This window comes from Protopterus annectens, chromosome 1.part0 (assembly GCF_019279795.1).
Source record: "Protopterus annectens isolate FY-2018-M chromosome 1.part0, PAN1.0, whole genome shotgun sequence".
Lineage (NCBI taxonomy): Eukaryota > Metazoa > Chordata > Ceratodontiformes > Protopteridae > Protopterus > Protopterus annectens.
Window position 1 is genome coordinate 1829963879 of NC_056725.1, and position 20395 is coordinate 1829984273.

At 36.0% G+C, this 20395-nt stretch overlaps 1 protein-coding gene across 1 annotated transcript in view; it reads left to right on the forward strand.

Moving 5' to 3' along the window:
- The window catches only part of OXCT1 (3-oxoacid CoA-transferase 1), a 1765637-nt gene that overhangs the window by 1605541 nt on the left and 139701 nt on the right, over positions 1–20395 (forward strand). Inside the window, exon 15 of the mRNA XM_044069775.1 lies at positions 6477–6557. Within this exon, the coding sequence (XP_043925710.1) occupies positions 6477–6557 (81 nt within the window). The remainder of the gene's footprint in view (positions 1–6476; positions 6558–20395) is intronic.

Below are 20395 nucleotides of genomic sequence, written 5' to 3' on the forward strand. Positions count from 1 at the left end.
CTGCTGACATGCTGCCTGCTCACCCTGATTAACTAAGCTAACAAAAGAAATAAAACAATTGTGATCTGAACTCTGAGTATTCACTGCATGGCCGATTTAGAGTACAAAACACCCTCAAAGCTCACTGTACACCAGCTACAGGAATTCACTCTACCCACACCACTAGAAGCCAATTAGTATTTGCCAACCAGTTAATATATCCCACCACTGCCAAACAATTAATATGTGATGCCCATGCCCTGGCCCAGCAATCAAGGAACCTCAATCCTCACCACTAACACCACTGAGTGGCATCTCATATAGGAGGAAAGGATAACAAATACACACAGTAAAGGGCAATTTCCCTTAAGAGCATACAGAGATCACAGTCAGTCTGGGGCTGGTTGCTCCCTTGCTCTCCAGGTCCCCAATAAGACTCCCCACTGGCACAGCTATAGGGTCCAGATTTCAACCTAATGGGCAAGCTAAAACCTAAAGCACCCTTTCTGTCCAACCAGTGCTTTATGTCCTTGCCCAGTTAGCTGACACACACACACACGCATGCACGCACACACACACACACACACACACACACACACACACACACATCCACACATCCACATCGAGAAGAGTTTATACAACCACACAGACACTCCTGGAGAAGGCTGGCACAGGTTCTCCAGCTGTGCCCCCTTTTCCCAGACTATACAGTAGTACCAGCTGCCACCACCCACTAATATTTATCAGCTACTCAAAGGCTCTTACAAGGGTGTCCAATTATTACTGTGCAGTATTATTATCCAATTGGTAGTATAACCCAGGGCTAAAGTGATTGGAGTGGCTTTGTACAATTTTACCAAAGGCATGCAAGTACTCTAAAGAGATTAAATTATCTTTACAAAAACAGCCACAGTTGAAAGGGTTTAAAAATATTTAATAGCAAATAGTCAAAACACAAGACAATACGTTTTGCTACACACTGCTAGTCAAGAGTTCAGAGATCACAGAGAAATACTTAAAATACTTCAGTAGTACAGTTGTGACATCACAGAAAACAGTCTAATCTTTCTAGTCTCTAGCTATTTCTAAGAGAAAACACAAGTCTAAGATAAACTTACATATAGAGCAAGACAGTGCTGATTAGTTGGATGGTCAAGGCAAAAATGCTTAATGCTCTCTGATTCTTTTTTTTAAAATCACCTTCCTGGTTCACATTACATCATTCTTCACACTTTCCTGACAGAAACTACATTTACATTCTTCACCTCTGGGCAGAAACCAGAGCAATAAAGGACATTTATGCATGCAAATTTTGGCCATTAACTCTGGCCTTAAAACAATAGGCAGGATGCCTCACTCTAGACTTACTGGCTTCGAGTTTTAACATCAAAAGGTCACAAGATGCTTTACTTGGTCAGTAGAGTGCACTGTTGTTGCATTTATTCCAGTTCTACATGTAACATTATTTTTACCATTTAAGACACAAGCCTGTAGTTTACATTAATATTTACAGATGACAGAATTATCTCCAAAATTCTATCTGGCTAGGTTGGCAGCCTTCATCTACCGTCACCCAATCCTCACAGTACCTTAATAAGTTTAGAAATTCAAGCCAGTGCAAGGCATTTAGGGAAAGGCAGTGGTGGGATTTTGAGTTAGCACTGGTAGCAAATCTAGCAATTTTATTGTAACAGATGGAAAGTTTATTAAGGTCAGTTTTGTAAAGATTACTTAGAATTGAGGGTGCATAACGTAGCGTAGATAGGAGTTGGGTCCTGGCTATTGTAATTCAAGATTCGGTGGTTAGATAACTTTTACAGCCATACAGGGAACCTAGCTTTTTGTGGACTTTAGTGATGGTTGTTGATATGTGCTTTGTGAATTTGAGTTGCTGGTCAGTGTATAAAGCCTTTTTTAGGGGCACTTTTCTCGTCCGGCCACCAGTCAAAGATCCTACTCCCCCTTGGGATCTTACTATGATTCCACAAGCTTTAGTCCATCCCTCTTTCAAACCTTCAACCACTTTGGATATGAAATTTCTTGCCTGGAAGACCCTGCTTCTTTTAGCCATTACTTCAGCCAGGAGAGTGTTTGCGCTCCAAGCCCTTTCTGCAAAATTTCTATATTTGATTTTCCATAAAGACAGAGTAACACTGCATACTAATCCATCATTTTTACCAAAGGTGGTTAAACAGAGTAACTTTAATCAGTCATTCTCCTAGTCATTGTTCCTGAATATCAAAACAAGGAAGAGTACACTTTACATCTGCTTGATGGTCATAGGCAGCTTCCTTTTTATATCCATAGAACTTGAGCTCTTCAGGAAGTGTGACCAGCTGTTTGTTTCCTTTTTGAATGCTAAGAATGTTAGAGCAGTTACCAGCGTTACCTTAGTGAGATGGTTGAAGGACTGTATAACATTTATTTCTTCTTTCAAGGGTATTCCTTTACAAGGTCTGGTAAGGGCTCATTCTACAAGGTCGATGACCATGTCTCAGGCTTTTTGGTCTAGGTTTTCTATTGAGGACATTTGTGCTGTTGCTACTTGGTCAAACCCCCACACTTTCGTTACGCATTACAAATTGGACATCACATCCAGGATTAGAAGTGCCTTTGGTTCTGCTGTACTCCAGTATATCCTTCCTTGATGGCCACCCTGGAATATAGTAGTTGGGGACTCTTTCCTACAGGTTAATGGAATGAAGTGGAAAACATCAGATAAAGAAGTTATGTTCTTACGATAATGTTCCATCTTTGCTGTCCATCTTCATTCCATTAACCTTCCCGCCCCCCCTTCCTACTATCCAATTCTTCAAGAAGCCTAGTAGAAGTTACAAGGAATTTTTATTCCTTTGGTTGAGTTCTGATGTTCTTTACTTGTGTGATGTATATACACATTTGGTCTGCATCTTTTTGTAGTATAGTTAGTGCTTGATAGCGATTACATTATTGTTGGCAAACTTAATCTGAGGTACTGTGTGGGAGCTGGACATTATGGGTAGGGAGGAGGAGCTTATGTCAGGAGTCTCAAGCTAGAAGAAGACAGACAGTCAGTTCCAAGCCTTGGAACTGTGTTCCCAGAAGTTAATGGAATAAAGATGGACAACGCAGTTGGAATGTTATGGTAAGAACATAACTTTTTTATTTAATCTGTACTCATATGACAAATTATTTACTGCTTAGCACTCCTTGTGAAAAATGTTTGCAGTCTTTCCAGTCTAACAGTAAAATTTCATGAATAAATGCAAAAGCCATCTTCATACTCTGTAAAAAAGTAATGCTAGTAAAAATGTCAAATGAAGCAGGACAGGAACACTAATGTCAGTCTACAACTCATATGTTATTGCAGCGTGAAAAGTAAAAAAGTTAAGCGCTTTTGTCTATTAAAATATGAGCAGACTTCATCAGAACTTGATGAATAATCAACCAAATACTTTCAATATTTTTTTGAGGACTAATATTGGTGTTCTTGTCCTGCTTCTTTTGACTTTTTCTGGCATTCTTTTTTTTTTTTTTTTTTGGTCTCATCGGTGTCTGTGTTTGCCTTGCTGCTTTAGTTAAATTTGCTTTTCTATACCCTAGAATAGGTGTAATTATAGGTTTATAGTTTCACCTAAAATGTTAAAAGTCTTTAGATGTTTTTGTTTTAAAGTTTTTAGTATGTTATAACGTTTCATTATAATATTTACATGTGCTCTGAAAGTCATTTTTTATCCAGTCCTGTACCTAAATCAGCACATTCTTCATGTTACCTAAAGTAGACTCTAAGGAATGTGGAAACCTCAAACTGAGTTTACCAAGGTGAAGAATTTCACATTTGTTTGTGTTAAATTCAATGTTACTTAGTTGTACCCATTCAGTTAGTTTATCTAGTTAACTATGGAGCTTCTACTTGGTCATATAATGATCAAACAGATCCAGCTATTTTCACTTCATCATAAGATGTGACATCACAAGATGTGATAACCAGGTGCACAAACCTTGGCTGTTCTGCCAGTCATTTGGGTTTCTATCTGTCTGACATCATGCTGTCCAAATCCCCATTTTTTACAACCTCAATAACTACCCTATGCAGCACTGAAAAAAGGCCTTTGTTAAGTCTAAATAAGTGATGTCATCTCAAAGTTTATTATCAATGGCATGAACCACCTCTGAGTAAAAAAAACATATTAGATTTGCTGTAGGAGATCTACCCTTTGTACATCCATGGTGAGGAATATCACAGTAAAACTTGTTTACTTCATTACATGATATTCAGTCTAGTTCATTAGACTAATGAGTCTAAACGTGATTGCATTAAAACTTCCTCCTTTATGTATTTGAATAATGTTTGTGAATTTCCATTGCCTCGGGACCACTCCATTTAACAATGATTTTTGAAAAAGCAGAGCTAGTCATTCAACAAAACTGTCCTTAATGCTTGCAGGGGCTGTGTCTTTCCTTATGTCCTGCAATGATTTCCCAGTCATATCTTCCAAGATTAAACGACACTGAATGGATCGATAAGACTACCTCCGGCCTCAAACTATGTTTGGTATCCTATGCAATCTTTGCAAAATATTTTGCAAAATAATCTGCCATTTCTGGAGGTGCACTAATTATATAATCCCCCATACTAATCCAGATAACAAAAATTTGACTTTGTGACGTTATTTTACATATCAGTAGAAGAATTTTTCTTGTCAACCACTGTATCCCTAATTTTCACCGCAATGTCTTTTTGCACTCCTGATTGATTTCCAAACCTTTCTGACAATTTTTTATATTCTTCAGTACTTATTACCAAAATTTGTCTTTCTATACAAAATATTCAATATTTCTTGGATAGACTGTCCCTTAAAATCCTCCCACAACTACTGTTTTACACTACATTCTTAATAAAGTTATCTGTCATATAATGTTTTATCTGTTCCATACAATTTCTGTAGTTCACCTTTATAGAACAATGAATAATTTTATCTGGATGCCTGATACTGGAATATTAAGGGTAGATAAAACATCATCTAAAGTATGTCTGTCTCATTTAGCTTCATTTAGGGTTCCATTATAAGCGATTTTAAAGTATATGTTCTCTTTATCGGAGGCCAACATTTTCCGCAAGTTTATATGAGACAAATTTAAATCTCCACTCATGATATATTCACTACTACTGACTGATCAATTTCCTTACATCTTTATTTTTAATTTCCAGAGATCTATAAAAAACAGTAACTTGCATGTTATAACCATCCTACAAAACTACCACTGATACAATTTTTGAAGTGTGACTATTAAAACAAATGGCAGTTTCTTACTAATTATATGCAAGTCCATATTTTCAGACATTACTTCCATATTTTGGTACTCGGTAAACTGAGTGCTGAGATTTCAAACGGTTGTTTCTTATCTCATCATTTTGTACATATCCTTTAGCTATGTTTAATTGTATGCTGAAGATAATTTATTGAAACTGAGAAAATCACGTTATTACTGAAATATTTATTTTTTTATTATTATTTTAGCCATTTGTCTGTTGACCATCAAATACTCACCTTGATAATGCCCAGAAAAGAAAGTCATGAAGCATTCACCATTCTGACAGCCATGATGGATTTTCTGTTTTCTGATTCTATCCTCTCCCTAAGTATGCTGGCATGTGTACCTGCAGATGCAAGGGCCTGTTATGCTTCTCTTTGTGAAGACAAGCATTCTTTTACATGTTACATGAAGGCTACCATATGGAATTCACTTATCAGTGCCAAAGGCATATCTCTGGCGCACAATCCTTTCTCTCTCTCTCCATTTGGTATTGGAAGTGCAGTGAATTTCATCACCTCCTTCTCTCAAAGATGGGTGAGCCATTGTGGTCTGCTCACACCCACCCTGCCTCATCAGGTCTTCGCACATCAAGATTACTTTTATAAATCATTTTTTTCAGAATATCTTCAAGATTACTTTTATTTTCCTCCCTTTGTTCTCAGAAGTTACTTCAGCTAACTTGTGTAGTAGTCTCCAATTCCTTCTGCTAAGTTCATTTGGAAAAATGATGCTTGAGTATTTGGTATCTGCTATAACTCATTAGGTTTATGCAGATGATTTCTGTGAGTACAGAAACTACACTGTTGGGGATCAGAAGTTAAATTTAATGATAAAAGCTATTCCCTGGATTACTGCCTTTTGCCACAGCACTTGACTGGTTATTTGTCATATGATTCTTCATATGTTGTTTGTACCTAGAAGCAGTACATTTTGATACAGAGATTCTAAAAGATAAACAGTTCTTTTAGGTGCATAATATTCCTTATTTAAGGAATCTTTAATATATATTCAAGATAAGAAAATGCAATTTTATTATGTAAGAAAGAAAAAATAAACCTCATATAATACTGGAGTAAAAAGCTTTGATTATGAATTATCGATAACAGATGTTTCATTTTGTTCACATTGAGCTGTTCAGGATAAGTATTTTTCTAATTCATACTGAGACTGTTTGTTGTGTCATTTCTGTTCTGTTGCAGGGAGGAGTACACAAAATTTTGGATAAGTGTTCTCTGCCACTGACTGGGAAAGAATGTGTGGATCGCATCATTACAGAAAAGGTAAATGTTCATGCTGATAGCCATACACCTGTGAGTCTTTTAAGTATTTTTTTGCTACTTTGTCAAGTGTGAGAGATCATAATAATATCTTCACACAATTTGGCAAGGTCTTTATACTGAGAAAAAAATATATAGCTTTATCAAATTTGATAGGATGCATGCAGAAATACTAAAGAATCTGGTAGATGGTAGCAGTCCGCCATGTAGCATTATTCAGGTTTTCACTGAAAACAGGCATGGTTTAGAGTGCTGATATAGGAAATAAATGCAGTTTCTTTCAACATCAATGGTTACCAAGGATATTTATACCTTTAAGCCTACTAACCCTACATGTACAGTGAGGACTTTGTAGTGCAAGGAAGTTTGAGTGCTTTGAAGTGTGTTGAATTAAAACCCAGCAATATATGCTCATTTAAGAAGCAAATTTCATAACCACTTTTTAGAAAGTACTAGGGAATTATATTAGTGGAGACGAGCTAATATAAGAATTTAAACAAGGTATGTAGTAATGTATAGCAAAGAATGTTGAGTTGACTTCAGGAAGGTGATTCTTTTAAAGAATATGCTAACTGATAGTGGAAGCTTGAAAACATGAATGCTCATGAAAGGCAGAGTGATTTTCAGATTGCTGAAAGGCCAAGGAAGTGCTGAAACTTGTTTTCTTATGCAGGTTCTATCTCAGTTTTCTGAAACAGACTAGCTGGAGCAGCTCCAGTAGTGATAGAAGAGAAAGAAAGGTAATAATGGTAGATTTGTGGTAGTAGGGGGGGCTACTGACAAGGGATGTGGATTACACTGGCATGGATTTATATTTCACCTAAAACTGCTATTATGGAGCTTAAGAACATTTTGAGAGAAGTAATCAACTTTCAGCAGGGAATATTACTTTTACTTGGGGAATGGAATCAGTTTGCAACAATAAGGATGTATCTGGGTGCGTAGAAGAGAACATACAACAAAGGAGGGTAGATTTCTAAAGATATTTAAGAAAATATTTGGTACAGAAGACATGAATTCAGTAATAGAAACTCAGAACAACTTTACATATTATTCCCCAAGGTACAATAACTGGGCTAGACTAGATAAAAATGATATCTCACAGGAACATGTACATTTAATTTAGAGCTTTAACACATATCCAATAACTATTCCATTTCATGTACCAATAATATCTAAGATAAACTGCATGGTAATGAAGTAAGGATAAAACACTGGCACTTCCCCACCTACCTGTTAAACAGAGAGGAATTTAAGGAAAGGGTAGTGGAAATGATTCAAGAGTTATTATGAGAGATAGAAAGTACTCCAGAAGTAATAGCTAATGAGTGTTATAAAGTGAAAGTAGAGATTAAAAAATAGGGTAGAAATAAAAGAAAAAGAGGTATGGTTAAGAAGTAACAATAATTATTTAGAGGGACTAACAAAGGTTAAAGTATTGCAGAATAAAGGGAATCTCAATGTGAAGGCTACCAGCCCAGCTAGCTAGAATTTTGTAAATAATTTTGTTATTTGTGAATAGTTATATGGTTTGTATGCTTGTCTTACAAATGTAAGAAAACTATATGTTATGTTAAACTGTATGTTATGTGCTGAGCTTCAAGAATGTAACCACAGTGTACCCTACTGGAAAATAACTGAGTTAACTTGCAAACTGTAAGAAAATAAGTGAATTGCTTATGATGGTGTTTATCTCAGCTAGGAGACAGAATGTCTGCAGCTAGAAATTCTTTCTATTGCCTGGAAACAGAAATAATTACAGGTTTCAAAGGTAAAAGTATTTAACTGTTTTACGACTTCCAGTTCTAGGGAAACTTCTAAAATATAAGTATTTTTGACACAGAGGTGCTAAATTTTAAGTTTCTGTTAGCCTGGGAACTGAAAGCAGAGGTGTCAAATACTGATGTCATCTAGCTAACCCAGCCGTAATGTGTGTTATTAATTTAAGAACCCTCTCTCAGAGTGAGTTTGGGCATTTTGTATTTGTGTTTTGACCTAGAAACACCCTCTCATCAGCACTTCTCATCTATATTTGCCTGGGTCTGTAAGTAAGTCATTTAGGGTATAGTATCTCTTAGACATAGGAATACGGTAAAGATTAGTTTAGATGTTTTCTGTATTTATGTGACACTGTCCTGCAATGTTTTTTTTTAAGTATTTCCTGTGATTCTGAGCTCTGTTGTCGCTGTCTTGAGTTATTGAGTATTGTCTTGTGCTTTTAGTATTTATTATTAAATATATTTAAACATTTTAATTGTGGCTGGTTTGTGTAGAGATATTTAAGTTCTTGGAGTACTTGCATATTTATTTGGTGACACTGTATAGGCCACTCCTAAATAGCCTTGCTGTTGGTCACACTTGCCATTTGGATAATAGTAACATTACACAGTAGAATTGGTCACCCTTTAGAAAAGGCCTTATAGTAGCTGATAAGTAAGGGTGGTTGATGGCAGTGATTACTACCTTATAGTCTGGGCAGAACTGGACATAGCTAGTAAACCTGTGCCAGCCTTCCCCAGGAGTGTATGTGTATTTGTATATAAATCAAATCTCAAAGTGTGTGTTGGTCATCTACTTGGGCAGGGACATGAAGCACTAGTTGGACAGAGAGGATGCTGGAGGTTTTGGCTTGACCACTTGGCTGAGATCTTATCCCTATAGCTGTGCCAGTAAGGAGTCTTATTGGGGATCTGGAGAGAGAGAGAGAGAGAGAAAGAGAGAAAACAGCCCCTGACTGACTGTGATTTCTTTGTACTCTTAAGGGAAATTGTACTTTACTGTGTGTGTACTTGCCATCCTCCCAATGTGCACATCCCTCACTGGTGTTAGAGGTGAAGATTGAGGCTCCTTCATTACTGGGAAAGTGCAGGGGCATCACAATCACATTACAAGAAGTGGTGCGACTACAGAGTGCTGAAGAGAAAATTAGGGAGTACCTGGACAATCTGCATGAGCTTAGAAAGATTTCTGTTTTGATGATAATAATAATATTTGATAATAATAACTCTAGAGCATAAAAACGTTTAGCATAAAGAGTTAGAACAATAATGATCCAGAGGTGAGCAGAATATAAGAAAATACTGCTGTTGTTGGTGGACGTTAATGCAGAAAAAGCATTCAGCAGAGCAAGATGTGATTTTATGAGTAGGGCAATGGAAGCATTTGCATTCCCTGGTACAATAATAAGGTTTATTAGGAGGCTATAGGAGGGATCAGAGGCAAAAATCAAAGTAGGAGGGTTCCTGTCTGATAAGTTGTGTCTGAATAGAGGACCCAGACAGGTATGTCCTCTTTCCCCTTTGTTGTTGGAGTTATATTTAGAACAGTTAGAAGATAAGGGACACAGAAAATGCAAGGATATAATTGATATGGTAATCAAGAAAAGTTGGTTTTGTTTGCAGACTATATTATTTTGTACCTGATAAAACCAGGAAAGGACATCTCAGTGTTGTGGAACATTCTGAGACCGTTTCACATTTTTTCAGGATATAAAATGGATGAAGATAAAACAAAGGCTATAGCTCTAAACTATGTCCCCATATATGAATTGGTTCAGCAATAATCATATTTATGGAGACATGATAAAATGAAGTATTTAGGAGTATGAGTTAAAAAGGATTCTATTATGGCAGCTGAGGATATGTGAGAAGTGACTGCAGAAAAGATAATATAAAAACTGAAAAAGTGGAAGCTCTTGTATATGTATAGGAAAATGCAAGCAGTATTTTTTTAGTTTTGTACACAGGTTAGGCATATTTTTATTAACCAGAGGAGAAGTTGTAGGTAGTAATTAATAAAGAGTTGAAGGATTTTATCTGGGAGGTGAATAGGGGAAGAGTCCAGTGGGATGAGATGATCCTTCCAGTAGAAAAAAGCTGGCTTAGGATTACCTGTTTTGATGGGATATTTTAGAGACACACAGTTAAGGCTTTTATACATAATACAAGCTGAACACTGCACTTTGACGTGGAGCGTGATAATGAAGAAATGGGGCAAATTGAACAAATAAGTAGAGAGTTGGATTTTGGATGCAGATCCTCAAGAAGAGTAACAATCATACTGAATATTATATTCATAAAGTAGCAGAAAGTTTTCTGAGAACTATGCCAACATGGGAATGGAGAAAGGAGATTTTGCCAGTAGGGATGACTGCAATTGGGGGTACAGAGAACAGGTAAGAGGGGGCTGGAATTTACTGGAAGAATCTGGCAAAGGAACCAAGGTATTAGGAACAAATAATTAGTGTGGGAAAGGTAATAGAATGGGAAGAGGCCAATAAGACATTTGGACTACCTTCCCTATCTGGAATTGACATCAGAGTATAGGCAAAGAGACAGAGGGAGCCTAAGTGAAATACCTAGACTGGTTGAGTGTTTAGTTGAATCTAGAATAGAAGCTGCTAAGTGGATAATTAGTAGGATGTATAAAACATTGCACAGTAACTATGGGTATCAATCAGAGGTGGTCAGAAAGATTGACAAGAGAGACTGGATAAATAATTCACAAAGAAACAATGGGAGGACATATGTATGTCTCCTAAATATGCAACAAATTCAAGATGATGTAGGATTTTTTCTGGAATGTGTTGCATAGGTACTTTTATACCCAAAGCAAACTCCAAAGAATTTTTCCTCAGGTAGATGTCAAATGTTGGAGGTGTGATGGGGAAGAAAGAAATAACTGGGAGCATATATTTTCAGAGTGTGATAAGCTGGCAGACTTTAAAAATTCTCCGCAGAGTACTCTGTCATAAATACTAGGTGAGCAAATGAGTGTAACTAAGGAAATGATTTTTTGAGCTGGGATGCAGGATCTAAATTATGTAGAAATCGTAAGTCCTCCTTAAGTTTAATTGTAGTACCAGCCAAATAAGCAATTAGTAGAAGATGGAAATCAAAGTCTAAACCAACTGTACTAGAAGTGGTAAATGTTGCAGCAGAAATAAAAGAGCAGGAAATTAGATGATTAGAAAAGGGTAAGAGCAAAATACATGGGGAAAAAAGAAAATTGTGTGGACAGTACAATGCAGAACAATGTTTTGGAAGAGGAATGAGGTTTCAGAGAAGGCAATAACTGAGTAATGTTTGTAATGTTGGATTGATTATACTGTATAAACAAATATAGGTGATATACAATGTTTGTAAATGTGAACTTGTTAATATGGTTTGTTTACTTTTGTATAAATGTAAGTTTGTCTATGTCACAAGTGATAATTCAGTAAAAGTGTTTAAAAATAATCCAGGTAAATATACAGTAGAGATGAAGAATGTATTTAAGGGATTAGACCCTGTTGAATGAGCACTGTAAGAACTATGGCAGGAGTTTCTAATAATGTCCAGAAGGTGGCATCAAAAATATTTCAGACAGAAATAAGATTAAGAAGGCAAACTGGCCATCTGTGTATGCTTTACAGGTGGCTGAAGAAAGAAGAACAAAAGACAGTGGTGACAGGAAAAATACATCTAATTGAATGTAGAGTTGCTGAGAATAAGAAAGAGGAGAGTTTAAATGAACTGTGCGGAGAATTACAGAAGACAAAGACAAGAATTTGTTTTTTCAAGAAGACTTGAGATAGTAAGGAAATAGCCAAGTAGAAATGGGTATTAAAAAAATAAAGACAGGACATACCTCTCAGAAGCAGAAGATATTAAAAAGAGCTGACAAGAATGTACATAAGAACTATATAAGGAGAATACCGACACCACTGATAATACATTAAATGGTATATTCTCTGATCCAGGGCCAGACGTCTTATAGAGCAAAGTTAAATAAGCTCTTGAAGGTCTGGCTAAGAACGAGGCTGCAGGAAGTGATAGAATTCCAGCTGACTTCATTAAAATACTGCAAACTGATGCTGTTATAGTGCTGCTTGGAATTCACCAACACATTTGGAAAACACAACAGTGACCATTGCATTGGAAAAGATCAGGTCATATTTCATTCCCAAAAAAAGAATAATACTAAAGAGTGCTCAAATTATCAAACAATTGCACTTTTTCACATGCTAGAGTGATAATGTTCAAGATCCAGCAAGCAAGACTCCAGCAATATATGGACCTAGAACTGCCAGATGTACAAGCTTGTTGTAGAAAAGTTAGAGGAGTCAGAGATCTTTTGGATAGAATAAAATCCGGTGGAGTTCTAGAGAAATATCTGCGTCTGTTTTATTGTCTGCTTTAAAGTCTTTGACTGTCTAGACCAGAACAAATTGGCAGGTTCTTAGAGTAATGGGGACATGAGTTTATGTTATTGGCCTAATGAGGAAGCTAAATGCATAACATTAAGCAGCAGTCCAAAGTGAACATGGAGTAACTAATGTTTTCCAGATTGGTTAAAGAGTACAAGACTATAGGTTGTAACACTACTTATTCATTTATATGTTGAATATGTCATGTGAAATGCTGTGTTAAACAAACAGGTACTAGAAGCCAAGTTGCTGGGAGAAATATTAACGACTACATATATGCCAATGATTCCATTCTGATCACTGAGAATGAGGAAGAGTTGAAGAGCACGTTGATGAAAGAGAAAATAGAAAGTACAAAAGCTGGCTTACTGCAGAATATAAAAAAGGGTTCTGGCATTATCAGTGCTTTATAAATAAAAGGGGAAGAAGTGAAGTTTGTAAAATTTTATTTTTCTTGACTCAAAAGATTTCTGCAAGTGAGAATTGTAGTCTTGAAGTTAAAAATGCTTGCTGTTTGAAAGAAGATTCTAGATAAGATTGTAAAGAGCAAAGACATCACATTGTCAACAAAGAATCAAACAGACAAAACAATTGTTTCCCTAGTGATAATGTGTGGCTGTGAAGGTTGACCTATAATTAAGGTTTTTGGATCTTGGGAGTACAAAATGAGGCAAATCACTGACTAGTAGAATTTTTCCATGTTAGTTATAAGTTAGTGCTTTTCAACTGTGGAATTGAAAAAATACTTTTGAAAATTCTGGCATGAAGATCAAATTGGTCAGTAAAGAAATAAACCCAGATTGTTCATTGGAATGTCTGAGAGTAAAACTAAAACTCATATTCTTTTGCCATATAATAACAAAGACAGGATCTGCTAGAGGAGACACTAAAGCTAGGAAAGATCAAAGGCAAAAGAAAAAGTGGGTGGCATTGGCTGAGGTGGATCGGCAGCATTACTGATGCGATAAACAGGAAATTGTGGGAATGTAAAGAAGTTCTTCAGAGACATTTTGGTGTGCTAAATTCCTTAAGAACACAAAAAGCTGGACTAAATATAAGCAAATAAATAACATATATATAAACTGTATGATATATTAAGTATAAGCAACTAAACATATATTATTTCTTCTGTATGTATATGTGTATGGTTATCTATATATATGTGTGTGTTGTGTGTGTGTGTCTACTTGAAACAGTCAACAGAACCAAATATTAATGCTAAGCTATAACCTTGGCACATGCATAATTAAAATACAAATAAAAAACATTTGCAGGGAGAAAGCCCCCCCCCCCCCCAACACACCTCTCACTAGTTATATATACTAGCTTTGAAATCACAACATATTGTGGAAAGGACATATTCCCCAAACCAGAGATCTGTGGAATCTTCTACATCTGCCAACCATCTGCTTAATCAAACAAGTTGCATTGAGTAACCAGAAAGCAACTAAAGGTATATTTGACAGTATTTGGTAGGAGTATAGATACATATGTGTGCATATCCAGAGGTATCTTGTTTTAAAAATGAAAATAAATGTTTATGTACTTTGATGTCAGATATATCAGTATTACTAGGTAGAAAATAATAATTTTGTATTCTAACAGCATTATTTTAATAAGCCTAACAGCTTTACAAAAAAAAGTAGTAAAAAGGTAACAAACCTAAAACTAGATGGTAGCATTCTGTTTTTACCTGAAGCATTTTGACAAGATTACTTGGAACAACAGTAGTTCTTATTAAAATAAAACAGCTTGATAGATTGTAGGTCAGAAAGTAACCGGAAGGAACAAAGATACAGAATTCAGATATTTCTTGTAAAACATGTCTTTATCCATTCAGTGTCTTTTCTTCCTTTGTCTTCAACAGCAATTTGTGTTTCCTTGATTACTAGTCAGACTGCATTATATCCCTGTTGTCTTCCATCATCAAAATGAATATTATCAGAATGGGGGCTCAATGAACTACTTCATGGAAAACATTCCGTCTCTGAAAAAATAATTATCTGAGACTGGCACATCTGTATCCATTGTTCTTCTAGTACCCTGTTTAAAGACTCAGTATCGTGTTGATGTTAACATGATGATTTATTGGCTCCATTTAATGCATCATTCTTTTAGTGATCTTTCCTGTTCCATATAAAAGCTTGATCACATCTATAATCTTGCAAAATGTAAACAGCTGAATTGGGATGTGGAAAAAAAATTCAGTGAACAAGAAAATGGAATTGCTAGTATATATTACACTAAATGGATGGCATGAGCAAAAAACATCATTAGGAAAGACATTCAGTCTTAGCTCACTCAAACCCAAAACACCTGTTTTGTATACTTCCAGTTCACATCCATACCTCCTTATGGTGTCCAGAACTTTTTGGTGGTCTGGCTTCTTAACTGAGTGACTTACCAGCTAATAGTATGCAGCATTAGAAAGGGACAGGAGTTATTAACAAAAATGACACTAAGATTCTTGGTTTAGGTTGTCCTGTGGTAGAGAAATTAATCTTTGTTTGCCATTTATTGTTTTTATTTTCATATTTATGGCCATATGTTCATAGCTGAGATACTTGAGGTGTGTGGTATTAAAATTCATTGTGGGAGATGCGACAGTCACTAAAAATGCTTGTTTATATCACACTATACTGGAAATATTGCTAGCTGTTCATTCATAAACATGAAAATGAGCAGTATTCCCATATTGACTTAGTACTTCAAAAAGAAGTAACTTGCAAACTTGGTGCATGACATTAGATGAAACCTTAGATGTTGTTGAAGAAATCTGTTTTTAATATTTGCACTGCAAGTTGTACATCTTGAGAAATAAACAGTATTATTTGTATTGCCAGCATATGTTTTTGTATTTCTATAAATATCTCAATAAACATACTGTTAAAGAGGAATTTCTTGTAGTCACTTAAAAGCTTATGTCTGGTTAACAAAACTGTTCTTACAATATATGTATAGGCTGGATAGTTTTCAAGATATGAAAATGTGTTTGTCCAGGTTTAAAAAAATATATAATTTGAGATTTGTGTTTATTATAATATATTACAGTATTTATGGAAAGACTATGAATTCACTATTATCACTGTAAAGAATACTTCCTCTGATAACATTGCTATCAGTCTTAATAACTTCAATTATTCACAAAAATATTGTTTGTTTATCGTATACTTTGGGTTTATTTTTCAGAAAATGCTCTAAAATGCAAGACGTTCCTAGGCTGCTAGATGTGTGACATTCCACATGATATAGGTGTTGAATTAATATTCTTTCAAATAAGAAATAATGTATTTCTAGGGCTTAGTATTCAAAGCTGACCGAGCGTAGTTCTTAGCTGCGGTGGTGGTGCTGTGGTAGCGTTGTCTCCTCACAGCAAGACGTTGCCCTGTTCGATTCTCGGCTAAAGCGTCTTCTGTGTGGATGTGAATGTGCGTACCTTCATTGAAGGTTGTGCGTCAGGCCTGGCAAGTTGGTACGTAAAAAATCTACTGCCAATCATTAGCAGACCGGAGTTCTGCTGTGGCGACCCCTAACCGGGAAAAGCCGAAAGATACAACAACAACAGAGAGTAGTTCTTAACTCATTCACTCCAATGGAGCTCAGGAAGTTTGCACTGTAACTTCCAATGGGCGGAGCCTAAGCCTTCTGACAGAATCAAATTTTGTCCTCACATTTCAAACAAATGTTGATATCTCTGGAACCACAGAGGTTCTGAAAGAAGTGTAAATGGCAATCCCGTCAGCACAGACTATTTTTATAGTGGTACTTTTCTTTAGGTTTTAGGTCTTAAACTGAATTTTATAATGCACAGTAAACACAGTAACTATTATGTCTGTAATATTTTGTAAACAACTTACAATTTCTCAGCAACCACTCAAGTTACATACATACGGTCAGCAGCATTTTATTCCTGTAGCTGATAGCTTTCATAAGAGGCTGAGGAGTTCTCTCTGTGTTACCTGGTTGAGATATTTAGAAAAATGTGAAAATTATGTCTATATAAATTGATATTATAAAAATAACAGTTAATATCTCCCTACCTGCAGTAGACAGAAGTTAAATATTAATGCAGTTGTTTGCCATTGTAAGATTTAAGATGAAATCTTTTAAAACCTTGTACATAGCATGGTTTTGGAATTATTGATGCAGATATGAACAAGCACTATGTAATGGCTAGAGGATCAGTAGGATTTACTGCAGATGCACCTGGAGGCATCACTTTGATGTAATGAGTCAAGTGAGAAGGGGAACTCAAAATTTGCATCTGGAATAATTAAATTCTTTGTAGAAGTGCCTTCTTAGGTTGCACAGCATGTTACTTACTCTACAGATGTATAAATTGAAAGAGGAATACAAACCAGACAAGGAAGTACATGTATCAGATAAGCTGAGTAGTGCATTTTTACCACAGAAGCATGAAAAATGGCTAGAAGAAAGCACTAGCGATTCATAAAGTAATACTACAGTTACCAACAACACAATAGAAAGAATTTTAAAACTGTGCCAACGCTGGCTTGTTAATGGAACTTTTGAAAGATTTTTTGTAGAGAAGGGCTTGCTTGAGTAATTGTCTTCAGTAAGGAAAGAAATCAGTCTTTTGTTGAAGCAGTCAATGGTGTCCAGTACTTAATGTTCAATGCTGACACAGTAATGCTTCCTAGTCAACTGAGAAAACATCAGCTTGAGAGGATACTCCAGTCACATTTGGGAAATGTGCAATGAAAGAACAAGAAGTATAGTGTAATGACTAGGGCTGTCAATTCATATACACAACGCAGTGCATAGCTATCTCATCTGAAATGGTTAACATAAAAAGCAACCCAAAAGAAAAGTTGCTAGCTTATGCAATATTGAATCATCAAATTGTCTGAGTTGGCATTGATTAGTTCCAATCTAACAAAATGGTATGACTTGCATATATAAATTAGTTTTGCAAGTCACTTGCGATAATCATACTAATAGGTTCGACAAGTCCACCAAAGTCTATAGTCTCCAGAAAGGAATACCTGATATTGTCTCATTGGATATCACCCACAATGCAAAAATGAAGAAAAAATAGAGAAGAATTTTGCATGAGTGGAATTTCAGGCACATAATGTCTAGTTCACATTGTCCACACATCACTGAGCAAGTGAAAAGAGATATTCATACAGTAATCAATCTCATGAGAAGGGGCTGCAGAAAAAAAGTGTTCACAGTTTTCATCTCCCTATTTGAAAATATAGAAGTAGCCAGGATTTCTGTCTGTCACTATTTCAATTGTTAATGGGCAGAAAATTGTTTACCTAATTCACCTACATCACCAATGTCTGAAAATCAACATAAAATGTAGGAAATGCTGGAAAGAAGACAGAAGAGGCAGAAGGACTTTGATAGAACCTGCAGAAAAAAAAACACAATATTAACAGCTTAGAGATAAAGTGAGAATGTAAAGCCATGGGAAGTTTAGCAGCTTGAAGCTGAAGTATCTTGTAAGGTAACTGAAACCTGGCCTTGTATTGCCCCTGGAGAAACCAGAAAGCTGTGTAAAAGGAATCACAGACATTTGTATAAGACAAATGCATCAGAGTCTAGGAAAGAAGGACAAGCAGTACTGTTTAGAAATTGTACTTAAGATATGCAGAGAGCGAGAGAGACTTCTCAAGTCATATCTTCAGGTAAAGCTGTAGTGCACGAACAATTCTCCCAAAAGGAAGATCAGATTTCCTGAGAATGCAATCATGTTAAATACTCCAGATATGAAAACCATTGTAGAAACCAGACAATTATATGTGCAGTTTGAGCCTTGACTGTGATACTGAAGATTGAAATGTTGCATTCATTAAATATCTTGTGAATATATGTACAAGTATTATTCTAGTGTAAAAAACAAATAAAAACATGATATACTTAGTGCAGTGATGTAATATATATACAAGAGGGCTGAAACTGAAGATCACATGCATCTTCCATTTCAGCCTTGTTGCTGACTGGTAAAACAAAATTGTGCTCTTCAGCAACCATCCACTTGCTTAGATACGAAAAAGAAATAAATTAAAACAGCTGATTAGGTTACAGCTGACTGAGTGAATTCTTTACTGGAAATGGGAGCCAGCATGTTTTGAGTAGCATTTGTGTCAGTGGCTTATTTTCTTTCAATAAAATAAAAAGTACAACAAAGCAATGCAAAACAGATTTACACTACCCCAAAGTGTAAGCTCAACATTTTGGGTTGTTCCTGTGTGTTAACCACTTACTTCCTTTTCAGTAGAATAAAATACAGTTTCCTTTTTATCAAATGCTTATTTTTTTTACTAATATATAATAAAAATGCGATCAAAAACATTTCAAAATAAATTCATATTACCTCAAAAAATAACTAGCATGGGCTAGATTCCAGAAGAGTTGCTGTCAGTGTATGACTTCCTCTGATGTATGTCTGCCCTGATTATGAAAGACTTGTTCTCAGTTTCAGGTCTTTTGGATTGGACCCAGTTTTATGAGCTGCTCCTTTGTGTCAGCCACTTATTTTCTTAAAACGAACAAAAAGACAAGTATCAATATGATTTGGATTGTCTCAAGAAAAACAAGTGCTTCAACTTATCTTGGCTGCAAAATGCAGGAAAGGAAATCAGCTATATGACCACATCATCAAGACCCACAGCTTAACTATATTTAACTAGGAAGGGAGCTGTCGTGCTTCTGGGGAATGTGAGATCATCTCATAAAAAATCAGTTGAGACCACAGTAAGAACATTTACAGATAGGCTAATATTGATTCAAAATCAGAATTTAAAAATAGTAATAATTTAAAAATAGAAATTCTTATTCATGTGCTCTTTAAGGTTAATTTAGAAAGAGTAGAGTAATGTAATGTAATACATGCTATGTTAAGCCGCGGTGGTGCAGCGGTAGCGTTGTTGCCTCACAGCAAGAGGTTCCCCCATTCGATTCTCGGCTGGAGCATCTTCTGTGTGGAGTCTGCATGTCCTCCCTGTGGTTGAGTGGCGTTCAAAAGATATGCGTAAAATGGGCGTGCCTTCGTTGAAGGTTGGGCGTCGAGCTGGCACCTCGGCACCTGTAAAAAAATCTACTGCCAATCATTAGCGGTCCAGAATTCCGCTGTGGCGACCCGTAACTGGGAAAAGCCGAAAGAAGAACAACAAGTGTAATGTAATACATGCTGCCTCACAAAATGCAGATTTTTACTGAGTACATTGTCGGTCTGATGTGTGATACATGAAATATGTATGTTTAGAGAATGTTTTTGTGATGTGACCTAACCTTACAAGGTATCTCATAATGTGAAGTTGTTCTCTCGCCATTTATTCTTACTGATGGGGTCGGAGCTGGTCCCCCGGCTCCGAGTCGGCCTACTACAAAGCTCAAGGTCTTCCAATAGTTCTAGGCCAAGTCCCTATCCCATGATGCACCTAGAGTTACCCCAGATCTAGTTTGCCGCTGCAACAGATCGGAGGTTCTCACTAGCTCAGGCCAGTAAAACCTTAATTTTACAAATTTATTTTTATAATAATATTGATAACTTTTACTAGATGGTAATTTTAGATACTTTTATAAGCTCTTATAGCTTAATAGTGTATTCCCCTTTCCCTTGGTGTGCTTTCTTAAAAATTCCTAGTTGGTCTCTTTTTTTTTTTTAATTTATTTATTTATT